This window comes from Cnephaeus nilssonii (genome assembly GCF_951640355.1).
Source record: "Cnephaeus nilssonii genome assembly, chromosome: 12".
Taxonomy (NCBI): Eukaryota; Metazoa; Chordata; class Mammalia; order Chiroptera; family Vespertilionidae; genus Cnephaeus; species Cnephaeus nilssonii.
The window spans coordinates 7,853,298-7,870,030 of NC_137083.1; the positions used below are offsets into that span (position 1 = coordinate 7,853,298).

At 42.9% G+C, this 16,733-nt stretch overlaps 1 protein-coding gene across 1 annotated transcript in view; it reads right to left on the reverse strand.

The window, feature by feature from the left end:
* Nucleotides 1-16,733, reverse strand: part of ITPRID1 (ITPR interacting domain containing 1) — a gene marked incomplete at both ends in the record, with an annotated part of 67,634 nt that overhangs the window by 25,189 nt on the left and 25,712 nt on the right. Inside the window, 5 exons of the mRNA XM_079785932.1 lie at nucleotides 6,258-6,315; nucleotides 7,683-8,254; nucleotides 9,459-9,661; nucleotides 10,080-10,166; nucleotides 11,825-11,876. Coding sequence (XP_079642058.1) covers nucleotides 6,258-6,315; nucleotides 7,683-8,254; nucleotides 9,459-9,661; nucleotides 10,080-10,166; nucleotides 11,825-11,876 — 972 coding nt within the window. The remainder of the gene's footprint in view (nucleotides 1-6,257; nucleotides 6,316-7,682; nucleotides 8,255-9,458; nucleotides 9,662-10,079; nucleotides 10,167-11,824; nucleotides 11,877-16,733) is intronic.

Consider the following 16,733-nt stretch of genomic DNA (forward strand, 5'->3'; position numbering starts at 1 on the left):
GGTTGAGCAATTTTGTTGTTGTAATAGCTTCCCTGCTCTAGAAGGGAGGCAAGCACAAAGAACTTAGGACCTGGGGCTTTCTCTCAAGGTCAATTCAGAAGGCAACCAGAAACAAAGGACGGGGGCAGTTACACAATCGCACTGCCTCAGTTTCCTCATCTGTGCAATGGGAATGATAAGGACAGAATCAGCCTCTAAGGGATGTCAATGAATTACTGCATAGAAAGAGCCTGGGACTGCACCTGGCACAGAGAAAGCGCTCAAATGCTGCCAAGAACTTCAAGGGATGCGTTAGCAAGGCACTCAAATCTGCATGGGGCTCTTTCCTGCATGTTAGAAGCTTCCGGGTCATCTTTTGCTTCTTCTTCATGACATTTGTCACAATTGTTATTCGATAATTAATTGGTTTCTCCTAATACTAACAGGCTCCGTGAGGCTGGGTTCTATTTCACTTCCGTGTGTATTGCCAGCACCTAGAACAGGTTCTTGCATGTATAAAAAGCTCATTAAATATTTGCTGAACGAATGAATTCAGTATGGAAGAAGAACTGGATTTGAATTCAAAACATCCTGGCTTCCCTTTGTCAGCTGTGTAAACTTAGGAAACTTAATTTGTGGGTGTCTTATTTCTAAAAAGGAAAAAATAGTGTGGCGATTACGTGAAGTAATGCCATGGAGACTGCTTGGGATGCTGCTAATCAGTGTATAGATGTAAATTGTTAACAATGGCATGCTCCCTAATAATAATTGTAATTGATTGGAATATACAGTTAAGCAACACACTCCATGCATATTCAGGGAAACCAACTGTTTGAGAGATGTTGCTAGAAAGTGTGCAAAACTGAAGTAAATGAAGTATACATTACTAGGACTAAATGCAATACTCCACAATAAAGCACCAATTCTTAGATTTGAAAGGAATATACAAACTTTATACATTCCTAATTTATAAATATTGAAATCCATGCCAGTGAAATCATTGAAAATACCATGTGTAATATTTTAAGGTAGTGATTATACTCTGCCCACAATGCACTGTTGCAATGTTAAATCACCATTGATTAATTATTATGGGAACTCTTCTGTCTAAGACAAGAGAAGCTGAGAGTGACTTGATCAGTGTGGGGAGCAACAACTATGTATGGAGTTCTCTAATGGGTCTGGCACTGTGCTTGGCCTGGGGATGCTCAGTAAATAAGACAAGATTCCTACCCTCATTTAGCATAAGAAAACAAATAACTATTCCTCCAGATGAGCCCTGTAGCAGTGTCATTTACTAAGCATAGCAACAGCATGAGGGCAGAGGCAGAGAAAATAAAGGAGGAAGAGTAGAACAGAGACTGTGGAATTTGAATTTGTCTGCTTAAGAAAGGAGAGGGGGGGGCATTTTTTATGTTCTTCTCAATTAGTATACCAGTCCCTTTGCAATAGCACAGAAAGGAGAGAAAAGGAGAGAGAAAGGGAGATAGCTAGAGAGAGAGAAAGAATAAATAGAATCACTTGTTTTCTACTTCCCACATTATTAAGTTTCATTTATTTATTAATCTCTATCTTCTAATTATGTTTATTTTGTTGTTTTTATGATTATTTCTTGAGTTAGATACTTAGTTTATTTTTCCCTTGTTTGATAATGAAAGCAATTAATACTATGAATTTGCCTCAGATTACTGCTTCTGTTCCAATTCTCCAATTTTAAATAAAGTGTTTATTATTATTGAAGTGATCCTCATTTATAGTTTTAACTTAGCATTTTCTGCACTTGAAGGACTCAGTCCCCAAGTCCTGGATTTGGTATTTTGTTTTGTTTGTTTTGAGGAGGAAAGTGTTGCTTATATTTTTATTCTTGATTTTAAATATTGCTGCATTTATATCTATGGCAAAATGACTTACACATTATATGTGAGAGTCTGTGCATGTGTGTGTGTGTGTGTAAGAAACCAAAGAAATAATCCTTGCATTTAAAAATTGTTTAATATTTTAATAAATATTTCAAGAACACTGGCAAAGAATATGTATTTAAATATTTTTCTATTAAGTATTTTATCAACTGTATTAATGTCTTCTCTATCACCTTTTATTATTTCCTGTTTGACCTGTAAAAGAGGAGAGGAATCTTAAAGTCTCCCAATTTGGGGGAAGATGTTGGTCAAAGGGTAGAAAGTTGCAGTTATGTAGAATGAGTAAGTCTAGAGATCTAAGGTATAGTCAATAATGCTGTATTAAACATTGGAAATTTGCTAAGGGATATTCAGGTTCACTCATCACATACACAAGAGGGTAACTATGTGAAGAGATGATATGTTAATTGGCTTGCTATAGTAATTATTTCACTGAGTATGTGTACATCAAATCATCACGTTGTATACCTTAAATATATATATAATTTTATTATTTTTTTTAATTAAAAAATAAAAGGAGCACAAAAGTTTGGACTGGTTGTTATGGGGAATGGGGCAGCAAATTAACAACAAAATCTCCCATTTTTATTGTGTTAATTTCCTATACCAGTAGTACTGCCAGAATTTTTCACTAAGTAGTGTTATGAAAATAACATATGCACATGGTAACAAAAGAAAAGTAAAAGATGCCAATTAATTTAAAACATGTTAGTTCCCCTTCTGTTAAGGTATAACCATTAACGGCTCTTTATATATTCTCCGAGAAGCATTCTGTGCACACTTCCCCCATCAATAGAAATAGATGCACTCTTAATTCAAAGAGGAATCTAGATAGAACCTTTTGTATATTTCCCCCCCGCATTTAACAACTGTATATCTCTGAGACCATTCCATACCAACACCTAAATATCTCTTTATTTTTCAAAATAATGTCTAAGTAGATTTTAATGTAAGCTTTACAACAATTGTTTAGAGTGAACTTATTTGGGAGCACTTAAGCTGCCTCTAGTTGTTTGTTACTATAAACATTCTTGCAGTAGAAGTCCTTATGTGCACATTTGAGTCTAATGGTAGGACAAATTCCAGAACTGTGATAGTTGCATCAAAACTGCATGCATTTAAAATTGTGTGACAGACAAATTACACTTCAAGTGATTCATGACAATTTAACTTCCAACTGACAGTGGGTGAGTGTTTATTCTACATCTCATTTCAGTGAGAATTTTTCAGGGCCTGAAGGGAGGGTAGGATATTTGTGACCTTGGCTACTTATCTTTTATAAGAAGTAATTTTGCTCCAATTCATTTAGGAAAATGCTTAAATTTACTTTTTTCTGCTAATATTCAAAGTATTGTGCATGAGTAGATGAAAAAGTCTTTAAAATATCTTTAAGTTTTAAAGGTATTTGAAGTGTTCATCACATGCCTTCATCTATTTGTGTCTGTATGTGGCTTAAAACCACACTCTATTATCTCTCATGGTTCTATGGATTAACTCAGCTCGGACATGTGCTTGTTTGGAATTGCTCATGCAATCAAAGTTGGAAGGCATCTGGACTGAAGTCATCTGAAAGTTTGACTGGACTGGACATCCAAGATAGCTTATTCACATGGGGGCTCATCAAGGTTATCCACCAGAGTGTCTACATGTGGCATCCACATGCAGTTTGGGTTTTTTACAAAACAAAGGTCATGTCTGCAGAGAGAATATTCTAAGAACAGGTATCTCAAGACCCAGGAAGCAGCCAGACAGTTTAAGGGCTATGTTCTGGAAATAGCAGAGTATTGCTTCTGCCATATCCTATTGGTCAAAACAGTTTACATGCTTCATGTTTTAAATGAAGTCACTTTTTCAACTTTGAGTAAAAAATTCATTCATATATATATTTATAATAGAGGCCCGGTGCATGAAATTCATGCGTGAGGGGGAGGTGTCCCTCAGCCAGCCTGCACCCTCTCCAATCTAGGACCCCTTGAGGGATGTCCAACCGCCCGTTTAGGCCCGATCCCAGGGCGGTCGACATCCCTTTCACAATCTAGGACTGCTGGCTCCCAACTGCCCTCCCCTGCAGGCCTAGTCCCCCCCAACTGCCCTCCCCTGCAGGCCTAGGTCCCCCCCAACTGCCCTCCCCTGAAGGCCTGGGTCCCTCCCAGCCACCCTCCCCTGCAGGCCTGGGTCCCCCCCAACTGTCCTCCATTGCGGGCCTGGTCCCCCCCCCAACTGCCCTCTACTGCAGGCCTGGTCCCCCCCAACTGCCCTCCACTGCAGGCCTGCCCCCCCCCCCCGCAACTGCCCTCAACTGCAGGCCTGGTCATCCCCAACTGCTCTCCCCTGCAGGCCTGCCTCCCCTGCCCCAAACTGCCCTCCCCTGCTGACCTGGTCTCCCCAACTGCCCTCCTCTGCTCTCCCAGTCACCTCTAACTGCCCTCCCCTGCAGGCCTGGTCCTCCCCCCCCCCCCAACTGCCCTCCACTGCAGGCCTGGTCCCCCTCTCACTGCCCTCCCCTGTAGGCTTGGTCCCCCCCAACTGCCCTCCCTTGCTGGCCTGGTCTCCCCCAACTGCTCTCCTCTGCTGGCCTGGTCACCACTAACTTCCCACAACTGCCCTCCCCTGCAGGCCATCTTGTGGTGGCCATCTTATGTCCATATGGGGGCAGCCATCTTGTGTCTTGGTGTGATGGTCAATTTGCATATTACTCTTTTATTAGATAGGATATGTTAAAATTCATATATATCTATAGCTATATACACTGAGTGGCCAGATTATTATGATCTCTGAACGCATAATAATCTGGCCACTCACTGTGTGTGTGTGTGTGTGTGTGTGTGTGTGTGTGTGTGTGTGTGTATATTAGAGGCCTGGTGCAAGAATTTGTGCATGGGTGGGGTCCGGCCAGCCTGGCCAGGGGGGAAGGGGACATGGGTGGTTGGCCAGCCTGCCTGCTGGTCGAACTCCTGGTCAAGGGGACAATTTGCATATTAGCCTTTTATTATATAGGATATACACTGAGTGGCCAGATTATTATATGTTCAGAGATCATAATAATCTGGCCAATCAGTGTATATGTAATTCACTCCTATATATATCAATAATTTCCCTCTTTCTCTATTATTTGAACTAGTTTTACTTATTTTTTTCTTAGTCCTATTTCTTTCTTGGGTTAACAATACTATTTGTGAAAGTAATGAAATTACATTTGCTTTAATTGTTATTCAGATTTTCTCCACTAGGCCAACCTTCACCCATACTACTTTGCTCTCTAAATTTGAGATTAAATATAGATTAGTGCTTTTGCCTAACTTTCCAAATAATTTTTTTGTAATGATTGGGGTGACTTAGATGATACCAGCAGACCTCTTAATTGAATGTCAAGGAAGGCAGCTCCTATTGGCAAGAGAACCCCCAGCTTCGTTGAGAAGCATTCAATTAGATGGAAAACAGATGCTTATTTTTATCTTAAAAACCTCAATGCAGGTTATGTGGTAATTACTTCAAAGAGCAGGATAACAATTTATGTAATCAGCAGGACCCTATAATTACTAATGCATAATTTCTAAACAGCATTTAGCAAAACGAGGCCCATACATACACTTTGTAATGAAAAAGATGTGTTTGACACCACACTAAATTAAATTAAAATTAGCATATTTTCTTCCAGGACCTACACTAGCTTCATCTGCTTTATTTTGTTTCATTAATTCCTCTCTACTTCTCGCTCTGTTATAGGATTAGGGAAATGCTGACTCACAATGGTAGCTGAACAAGGGCATAGGAACCAGAAGTGGAGAAAGGCTGCCTCCCCTGCTGTCCGGGACGTTCTAAGACCACCCGAGAGATGACCCCAAAGTGACATCTAGATAACTTGTTTCACCTGAGAGTTTCACATGAAGGTCCTATAATCACTTAATTTAGGATATAAGTTCTGGCAGATAACTTAAAAATTACCTGTTCTTATCTCTTTATAACATGTAAAAACTGAGGCCCAGTGACACGATATGATGTGTACAACATTAAGCAGTTGGCAGAAGTAAGAACGTATTCCATCAGTTAGTTCCAGTCCTATGTGAAATCCATTCTATTATCCTGGTCGCCTCACACAGAGTTAATGGTAGACAAGCCCCACTGATACTGAACATTTCGGTAGTAAATATTTTGAAATTTACATGTACATTTGCATTGCTAGCGAGAGTTTACGTAATAGTAGCAGGTAGACAATGCAGTGGTAGTAGATAGTAGTCATAACAGATGTGGCATGTCCTGGCAATGAGTAAGTTCTACATTTTAAGAAAGTTGAGTAGCAGTCACTTACATTCTCTGAAAAGACCACTGATGACATTGCACACCTTGATGAATTCTTACCTTTAGTTCCTGAAGTCAGGTCAGGGTGATCACCAATCTCCTCTTCAAAGCTCTGGACCTGAGACACCGGAATATGTCAGTCTCATTATCTTGTTACCCAGATACCCCAACCTGTCTCTGTAGTGACAGAGAAGTGTATCAGTAACCTGTCACTGTCTTGGCTTCTGTGCCCATCCCTGCACTGTGGTTCCCTTTAGGGCGGAGTCTGTTCCCCAGAACCTATCAGAGTGCCTCATAGCAGAAGGCTCAAAGGAGAGATGGCTAACCTTGGGATTTACAAGTAAATATCCTCCCCCACTACTGGATAATTTGACATGAAAAGAGGGGTGGGGCATGCTCTTATGTACTTTCTTTGAATTATATTAAAGAATAGAGAAACTAATGAAAATGTGTATGTACATATTTTTTTAAAAGACTGAGAAATGCAGGTGACCATGCCATCTAAATAGGGTGAAAATTAGCATGAATGTATGAAGGTGGGATGAAAAAGCAGAGATGTGTGAAATGGGAGTCAAGCTAGGTGACTGTCAATAAATCCCAAAGCGAACTAACAAAATACTGGTCCCATGAAAATAAAAAATAAAAAACCCATCCAGCCGAAACCGGTTTGGCTCAGTAGATAGAGCGTCAGCCTGCGGACTGAAGGGTCCCGGGTTCGATTCCGGTCAAGGGCGTGTACATTGGTTGCGGGCACATCCCCTGTGGGGGGTGTGCAGGAGGCACCTGGTCGATGTTTCTCTCTCATCGATGTTTCTGGCTCTCTATCTCTCTCCCCTCCTCTCTGTAAAAAATCAATAAAATATATTAAAAAAAAAAAAAAAACCCATCCTGCTTCTTTGTCTAAGGCCCTGCATTAGTCATCTAGGGGGAAATATTTCCAAGACACATCCCCTCGATGACAAAACCTGGTCCTCTAGGAGCTGTGTGTGTGTGTGTGTGTGGGGGGGCATGTCCTTGACACACACACACACACACACACACACACACACACACACACACACAATATCTACCTCAAGAAGCTCTCCCTGCCAAGGCTATGAGAATACAGAGGAGGAATTTCACTGAGTGGGAAGTAGTTGAACGGACCCTTGAAGAAGGTGAAATGTGGAAAGAGTAGAGAAAACCATCCTGAGATGCATAATAAAACAGTGAGCAATGGCAAAGACAGAAATAACCTGTGGATTCAACTGAGAGCAAGGACTGGAAAAGGATGGAAGAAAGCAAAGGCTGGTTTCATATCATTTAGTTCTGACTGAAGCAACCAGAATGACCTTAAAAGTCCCAGACTAAACAGGAGTTTGGAACATAAGACCTAATGCGAGGGGTTGACAGATGAAGGGGTTAAATGAGGGCTGAAAGGCAAAAGGTGCCTTGCTGAGGGTTATCTCCCTTAGAAGTTGAGCACAAAGTACAAACAACACTGACCTCTTCCAGTTCGAAGGAGTCTGGTGCTTTCCTCGCCCTGGATAAGCTCTTGAGCTTGTTAGTCTGAATCGCGTTTTCTTTCCGAGTTCTGTCCTTGACCGACCCCTCAGACCCACAGGAAGGAAGAGTCTGCTGGGCTAGCATGGGTGAGTAAGGCCAGCGCTTTTTCAGAAGAGCTCTGGGAGGACGACAAGGTATCAAGTCATCACAGGCTTGGAGAGACCAATGCTCAGCCGAAGGAGACAAAGGACTTTGGTCAAGGTTGTCTGTCACGGCTGGTGACTCTATTCCACACCCTCCTGGTCCTGCATAGGTGCTGGAAAAATGTTCCCTCTTCTTCAGAGACCCTGACACTTCTGAACTACCGTCTCCACTGATGTTCTGCTTCGAGGCTCTCCTGAAAAGTCCCCCCTCTCTTCCTGGATGTTTTTTGGCTCCACTCACTGAAGTTCTTTGCACACTTTCCTCTCCGTCTTTCTCTTCATCTTTGCTCTGCCAGGTGCTAACATCATTCAACAAAGATGAGAAGGCATTGGCCACCTGACCCAGGATTTCCAGCTGTCGGAAACGGCCTGAACGATATAGAAAGCACAATTTTTAGACTGGGTTTTTGTAATGAAACTGCATTGAGGTTGTCAAAACTGGAGGGGTTGGTTAACACATGTGATTTTTCAAGATGAGAAGGACTTGAAGCTCCAGAAACTCATTTTTCCCCCCTCTGTACATGCTACTAATTATTATGAAGGTGACTCCTCTATATAAAGTTATGGGGAAGTGAATACCTTTTGTATTTAATTGTACATACATACTAGATAGATTCATACATGCCAATAATTAATGGTGTGTTAATCCATAACATCGACAGACAAAGATGTATCTTGAGTTAAATCTTGTGAATTAAACTAAATTGTCAAAAAGTAAACCCAGCTCTTTCATACAAGATGATCTTGCGTTTCTCCCACTGCTTTCGGCAGTAGATATCCTCATCCTCACCTCCATCCTCTCCATCTATTGCCACCTGAGAGTGTGGAAAAATCATGGCACATGAATAAGGACAACATGGAACATATTTCCCTTCCCCAAACATATGCACCAACCCGCAGTGGACATGTAGAGGGATCCAGATATAAGCTGTTCTGTTTCGGCTATGATAGGAGGGGTGGATTGCCACTCAACACATCTCCCAGACCATCTCTCCTAATACTGTGGCTCACCCCCCCGCTCACTGTGTAACTACAGAACCAGCTCAAACTGACCTTATTCTAACAAGATACTGGGCTGTTTTTTTAAGGACAACTGAACAAAACAGCATTTGGCCAAAGCATGTGCAGAGGAGAGGATTTTGACTTCCAATAACACTTGGAACCAAAGTCTCTCCACCCCACGGAACCAAAGCACTGAGACAAAACTGGAACCTGAACACCAGAGTTCTTTCAGAAGTGAAGGGTCTGCTGTCCAGGGAGGTTGGGTGCTGAAGCCATTCTTACCATGAATGGCCAAGCTCCAAGGCCCTCCAGTTGAAACTTGTCCCCTGCCAATGATTTCGCATGCCAGCAGGTTTCCCTGAACCCCGTCAATCTCTCTTTGAACCCTGGATCAGAAGACAGATTTGAGCTCTGCCTCTTATCTTCTTGCTGGTTGATCTTACAAAAAAGATTTTTTTTTTTCTTAAAAGCCAGTGCCATAGTATTGGCTCCTATGTGTACTGGGCAGCGAGCCCTTGCTCTGTAACAATTGCCATCGGTAGGACTTGGATGCCATGTGGTCCTCACTTACCATACAAGTTAGGGTTCTCAATGTCCATTCGCTGCTTTTGAGCTTCAAGAAAAACACGGATATTGATCCCTGTGGCTGCTGAGCTACAACCCAGGAATCTGGCTGGAATTTGTGTGCAGATGTCTGGCTCGTCAGCACCAAACCCCAGATCCAAGAGAATCTCCACTGGATCTTTTTCCACAAATTCCAGCCACTCAGGAATGCTGCAGTAAAAAATATGAATGTCTTTATCCCGTAACATACATGCTTTACAGTTTTCACATTTGCTTTATAGATAGTAACATACTCTATGTATCTTTTGGCATCATGCCTTTTTTCTTCTAAAATATGAATTGAAGATCACAAGTTAGTATATATAAACAAATACCTATTCCTTTTGTCACTGTACAGAATTCCATAAAATGGGAGCCGAGAACTTATATGTCCATTTCCCCATTGACAGATATTTAGCCTATTTCACTGACCCTTTTATACTCCTCTTGCAAGTTGGGGTTTAGAAATCCTCACTCATTCTCTCCTCTATCCATTCATGAATTTCTCAAGTGCCTACTTATCGATTCATGAAATCCACTGTTGCATGGGATGATTTTCCTGGATGCGAAGTGCCTGGAAACCACATACCTTTGTGGTATACTCACAGCAGAATGGCACGAGTTGAAGCTGGTCCCTCTGGATAGGGTAGGAGTTTCTGAACATTGGTGCAGAGATCTAGGGCGAGAGGGTAGCAACGATGAGATGGGTCCATTTAGTTCGTCTCTCTCCTCCGCCCCCCACCTCCCCTCCAGAGAGCATTGGGAGCCTTTCCCTTCCAGAGCACACATTTGCATTTCCTGGTCATTCCTAATAATCCCACAGGGGCCACGCCTTTGAAGAGGGAGCACAGCAGCGGCAGAGGGGAGTGCTGCCTACAGAAGGTGTGAGGATTTAAGTGTCAGGTGCCCACTAGAGCTCATTATGAAGGTGACAGAATGTCTCACTTTTGACAGATGGCAAATCATTGGGGAACCTTTCAGGAATGATCCCTGCTAGGCTCTGACTTTCGGGAGGAAGTTAAAATTTTGTTATGAAAGAGGTTGAGGCAGCAGCCACTGAAACGACTCAACATTCATTCTCATCATGAAGGACTTCCTAGGGCATGGTTAGTGTTCTCTGAGTGCTGTCTCTAGGCTCAGGGCCAACCATTTGCAACAGTAACACTCCCCTTTACTGCCTCAAAAACCAGCATCCCTCTATCCAAAGAGACCTGCACTGCAGGTCATTTGAAAGCATTTCCAGCCTGGCTGGTGTGGCTCAGTGGTTGAGCATGCACCAGAAGGTCACTGGTTTGATTCCTGGTCAGGGCACATGCTTGAGTTGTGGGCTCAATCCCCAGCAGGGGCTGTGCAGGAGGCAGCTGATCAATGTTGATGTTTCTCTCTCATCAATGTTTCTATCTCTCTTTCCCTCTCCCTTCCTCGTTAGCTAAAATCAATGAAAACATATTTTTAAAAAGAAAGCATTTCCAAACAGAACGGAACCCTGTCATAATGTAGTTGACGTGTAGATGCCTCATCTAAAAGATAGCTGCATCTAGTCTCACCAAATACAACAGCCAGTTGGCACAAAATTGAAATTTATCGAAGAATACAATGTAGATAACAGTTTTCGCAAGGAGACCAAGGTCTCCTGCGTGCACAGCTGAATTTGCCTTAATCTTGTCCATTATTAGTAAGAATAGATGGGCCCTGCCTCTTTGTTCAATTGCTTCTCCCAACCTATAAAAGCTCATAGTCTAGTTCAGTGGTCCTTAAACCAGAGCGTGCCCAAGGACTATGCGAAGACCTTATAAAAACACCGATTTCTGAACTCTACCCCTAGGTTTTTTTATTCAAAGTGTCTGGGTTGGGAATCAAAAATTTGTCCTAGTAAGTTCTCAGGTGATGTGGATGCTGCTGCTTGGGGTCACTTTGAGACCTAGTCTAACTTCAAATTAAGAGACTCACACTGCTTTCCACCTAACATTGGAAATTATAATAATTAAATTATAGCATGATGGTCAATAATATTGGCAATATGAAATATGAATGTAACTGTTTTATGAACAGGTCCTTGTGAACAGCTGAATTACAGTAGAATACCATTTCTGTGTGTTTTAATTAAATCCCCCCCAAGTCAGAATTTGTTGATTTAATTTACTCACTCCTTCATGACATTTTAAGAACCTCTATTTCTCTCAAGTTTCCCAAAAACATTGCAGCACTGTGGCTCAATCAGTGACAAGATCCCAAGATCCATGTCATCATTAAGAACTCTCCTCACTGTACTTCCCTTATGAGAGATGTGGCCGTAAAATACTGGACTGAAGCAACACTGATTCTGCCACCTACCTCAGGTAGTCTTTTACAGTCATTTGAACCATTCCTTGTTCATGCGAAAAAACTGCAACAAAAAAAGGGGGGATGAACTTAATTTCCTTTCATCCTCATGGAAGATTTTCTCATCCTCAAAGGAACCAACGTGTGACTGATTGCCATGTCTGAGATTGTATGGGCATGAGATACAAGGCATCTCTGTAGTGAACAAGACAGAATGTAATTAATGGCTAAATGGTGTGACAGGCACTTGAAGACGTGTGTACTTGCTCAGTGAAAGGGAAGTCAGTGGCTCGTGAAGTAGTCAGCAGCGACTACCTGGAAAGAAGCAGTGCTTGTCTCGAGTTTTTAAGAATAAGGAGAAATGACCCAGCCGGTGTTGCTCAGTGGTTGAATGTCAACCTAGGAACCAGGAGATCAAAGTTCGATTTCCGGTTGGGGCACATGCCCAGGTTTTGGGCTCAGTCTCCAGTAGGGGCCATGCAGGAGGCAGCCAATTGATGTTTCCATTTCTCTCTTCCTCTCTGGAATCAATAAAAAAATATTTTAAAGAAAAATATATAAAGAAAAAAAAAGAGGCGGCAGGGGGCTGGGGATAAGGGATCATCTGCTCATTAAAAAAAATAATAGGAGAATTTGATTGTTTGAAAAGAGGGGTTGCTGTGAAAGAAGAGCTTCTGGAGCAAGGGCAGAGCTCAGTGGCAGGGCTGGTCAGATTAGATCAAATGGCATTTTGGAATACAGAACTACAACTTAAAGAGGAGGTGGGAGAAGAGATCAAATAAATGTCTGCTCTACGAAGCAAATGGAACTCTGTCAGCACAAGAATCATATGGGGTGAAGAATATAAATCTACGGTAAACGTTTAAGAATAGAGTAGGGATGTATATGGCCTCTGTGCTACCCACTCCAGCTCCCACTCCCATAGCAGACATCACCAGTCAACCACATCACTTTCTCATAGAGCCTAGGTAGGCTCTTAAATTCACCAGGAAAGCCACAACTGATCAAATGAGATGAAGGTTATTTGACATCCTTTGTTTGCAATAAATTTCACGAGTAGGTTTTGAGAAACGCAGTGATTTCAGGGTACATATCTAAACTTTAGAAATTGCTAAACTTAAAGAGAATATGTAACTGCTCATAAAACATTCTGGGGAGCCACTGCCAAGGATGGCATATTGAGGCAAGTGATCATTATTATGATACAACTATGACATTTTTCAGATGTCCTATGTGACATCTGGTGACAGATATAAGTCAAAATAACTGATTCAAACCTATGTACCAAGTTAAGAATGAACTTAGAATCAAAACTCCAGTCTTTTTTGCCCATTACATCAGTGGTTTTGAAACTTTGGGTTTTAGCAGAGAGATTCTTCTGCAAGATTTCAATAGTTTACAGGGGTCAAAGGGAGCTGTCCTGACGGTGTTGTCCATCCACTTTTTCTGGGTCCCATGAGTTTGAAAGACCCAGAGTTTGAGAAACATCATTTGTTCAGTGCCAAGTCTCTCACCTCGGCAGGCACCGCTAATCCACTGCAGCGCTCACTCCCTGAACTCAACTCACTCTCAGAGCTTCTCAGACCATAAAGCCATTACCAACTGATTGAAGTTGTCACACGAGAGAAAGCCTATTTGCCACTTTATTAACCACGTTATAGATGCAAGCACAGTCTAATTTTTGACAGTTATATTGTAATGACTTGATGCCATAATAAATTAGAGACATTGCCCAAAATGGAAGGTAAAATAAATATTTGTCTATTTTAAGCAATTTTTTTTCTATTCCTCCCTGACTCCATTCCTGCCACTACCACCTCCACCTACTGCTGTGCAGGGAAGTCCCAAAGGCAAGCTCCAAGTTTCTGAGCGCCTCTTCTCCCCGAAGCCATTGCGTGGTTCTGCGTGTCCTGCTAGGACGCCTCTCTCGCCCCTGCCTCGGCCTTTCCCCGTTGCCTGCCATTGCTCTGGATTTCCTCGGACGTGTGAATGGATGTGTGATCCAGGCCAGCCTGGCACTGTGGACACAGTGAATGGCTCAGACTGTGAGAGAGGAAATGACCATTTTCAGATACTGACGAGAAGAGTTTGCTCAGCCTTGCTGCCCTTTCCCACACCCTGGCCCCGCAGGAAACCCAGCCTCCAGAGAAATGGGCAGCCCTGCACCCAGGGCATCTCCATGAGATTCTCGAGCCACACTCCGTGGACCACACCCCACAGCCCTGCCATCCACCTTCAGAAGCAAGCTGCTTGCCAGGAAACCAAGGGGAGCCCCGAAGAGGAAAAGGAGCCCCCAAAAGCAACATGTTTTCCAAGAAATGTGCAAAGTGGAGCCAGCTAGGTCACGAGGGGGGTTAGTTTTCTGATCTGACGACACATATTGAAAGCCTTACACAATTTCAATACCCGTTGGAGAAAGGGCCTTCTCTCCTTCCACCTTACAGCTCCCCATAAAGCCCAGCCATCACGGACCCAGAGGGGCGGTTGGGGTGTCTAAACCCCTCACCTGAACCCCATCCTCACTGACCCACAGATACAGCTTTTATATCTCTTGTTAGATTCCTTATCCACTGTCTTCTTGACCTTATTTGAAACGACACAAATGTCTCTCTCCATCTAATTCACACACATCAGCCTTCTCTGCTGTCAAGCTTTGATTTTGGAGAAAACCAAGCCAGAGAAAATCAATATGATCTTTTAGAAGAAATTCACAAACTAAGCCTGTTTTAAGAACTATAATAAAATTGTTAAAAATGAATTTGGTTCATCACTCCATTTCCTTTTGCATTTCCGGGAAGCAGTGACCGGTCTTTCCAACACTTCCGCCTGGTAGTTGAGGGTCTTGGAGAGAGAAGTGTGGAGTTATTATTCCTTGTCTGTTGGGGTGTTTTGTTATGGTGGTGGTTGTTTTATTTTTGTTTTTCTCTACTTTGCCAATGTGTAAGATAAACTCTCTGGAGCCTGAGGATGGGCTCCTCAGGGCCAGGTTGCCTGTTTTCAATAATGAACCTGAACCTGAACCTGAACCGAGAGGCATAAGCAGGCAGCCCAGGTCTCACTGGCATGGGATTCCTAGAATTTCCTAAAAACTCAGCAAATCCAGCAACTGTGGCCCAGGCCCTTCAGGGCAGCTGTCTATTGGCAGCCATGTGCTCTGTGATTCTCTGCTCTCCGTCCTGCCTGCTTGGTCCAACAGTGGTTACCTTCCCGGCTCCAGAAGCATTTGAATCTGCTACTATAGTCACAGCAAGAGTTTGACACCCAAGGAATGCCAGGTGGAGCAAACCAACTGCAACTGTTGCCCCGGACTTTCTCAAGCTTCTGCAGGCACCAGGCTCGCCCAGGGAGAAGATGGGACCCTATGGCCATGCCTGTGTTCACCACAAAGCCCTGCTGGGGAGGGCCTCCTTCATTCCTCACTCGTTTCTCTCGTTGCTGGCTTTTGATGTTTTATCTAATATTTTCCCTTTCGAAGATACCCTTATTGGTTTTATAAAACCATATTTGACTTTCTAAGTGCATTGGAGAATAAATACTGAAAAAAATATTAAGGTCCTACTATTCCCACGTTTTGTAAGGGTTGATTTGGAGGAGAATTAAAGCAAGAAAAAACATGCCCTGCCCTACTCAGTGTGTCCCACTGCATGGGTTAAGATCCAGTTCTTATTCCTTCTTGGAGACCTGAGTCTCCAGCCACCCCGCCCACTGCTAGGTGGACTCCTGCCATCTGAAGCAGCAGACACCGCGCTTAACCCTGCAGAGTGTATGGCTGGGGAAGATGGAGTGAGATATGCAGAAGGCACTAATTAGCACCTTCATTGGCTTAGAAAGCATTTTTTATTTTGGTTTTCCTAAGCATTTCTAACTGATTCATGGAAGACATTTGGTTCTTTGGAATATCGTCCAATAGACTAATCAAATTACATTTTCACAGGGCTCTAAAATAATAGCAATCTGCAGCTTTCTGCACACTTAACTCTTGCATGACCAAGACACTTAGAAGAGGCAGTCAGCAGGGTTTGTCTCATTTAATCAATTATTAATCTATATCCTTACCAAAAAAGAGACTCTTCATTCTCCCCGACTCTCATGCTCAAAACCTTAAAGCCGGTTGTAATGATTGGGCTCTTCTTCACCCACATATCTGTTTATTTTGCTGGTGATGTTGACCCATCCTCTCTACTCCATTGCTGACACCCACCCCAAGTTGAGGTCACAGTAGCTTCATCCTGAGGTGTGCACCATCCTCCCATTGCCAGGATACACACTGGAATCTGTTGCTGCCCTTCTCAGAAACCATTCATAACTCACTGCAATAGAGATGGCCAATGTGTACCAGGCCTGCTGCAATTCCCCGGTGCTGCACCCATGGCATCTGTCACTTGTGACTCAGGACCCTCTATTCAGGTGAACAAAGGTAGGGCTTCAAAAATGGCTGAACCCAGCCTGTACTTTGATTGGAACCTGAGATGACACTTCTTTGCCACCCCTCTCCTAAGACATCAAGTGGGATCCCCTCTTTCTGGATACCAAGGCATTTATAACCTGACAATACCCTATTTAACAGGAACATTTCTGCCTTTGCTTCCCAGCCTGAGATCAGCTCCTAGTCTGACCACCTTCTGTGTGCATTCCTGTACCTATGTAACTTTCTTCTCATTCTATGACTTTGCCAAAGCTCCTTCTGCTTCCACCAACTGACACTGTCTTGCTTTGCCTCTTTTTCCCCCCCAAAACTGCATCTCTCTTTGATTGACTAGCTTATGTCTCACCTCTCCTTTGAAGATTTCCCAGTCTGACTTCATCATCTTCATCACGGGCCAGTTATACTAAGATCCTTTGGTTGATTAGCTCTGGAGAAGTCAGGCATGTTATAGGGGATCCCTGCCTCAGGGGCATCTACAATTTTGTTAGTGAGGCT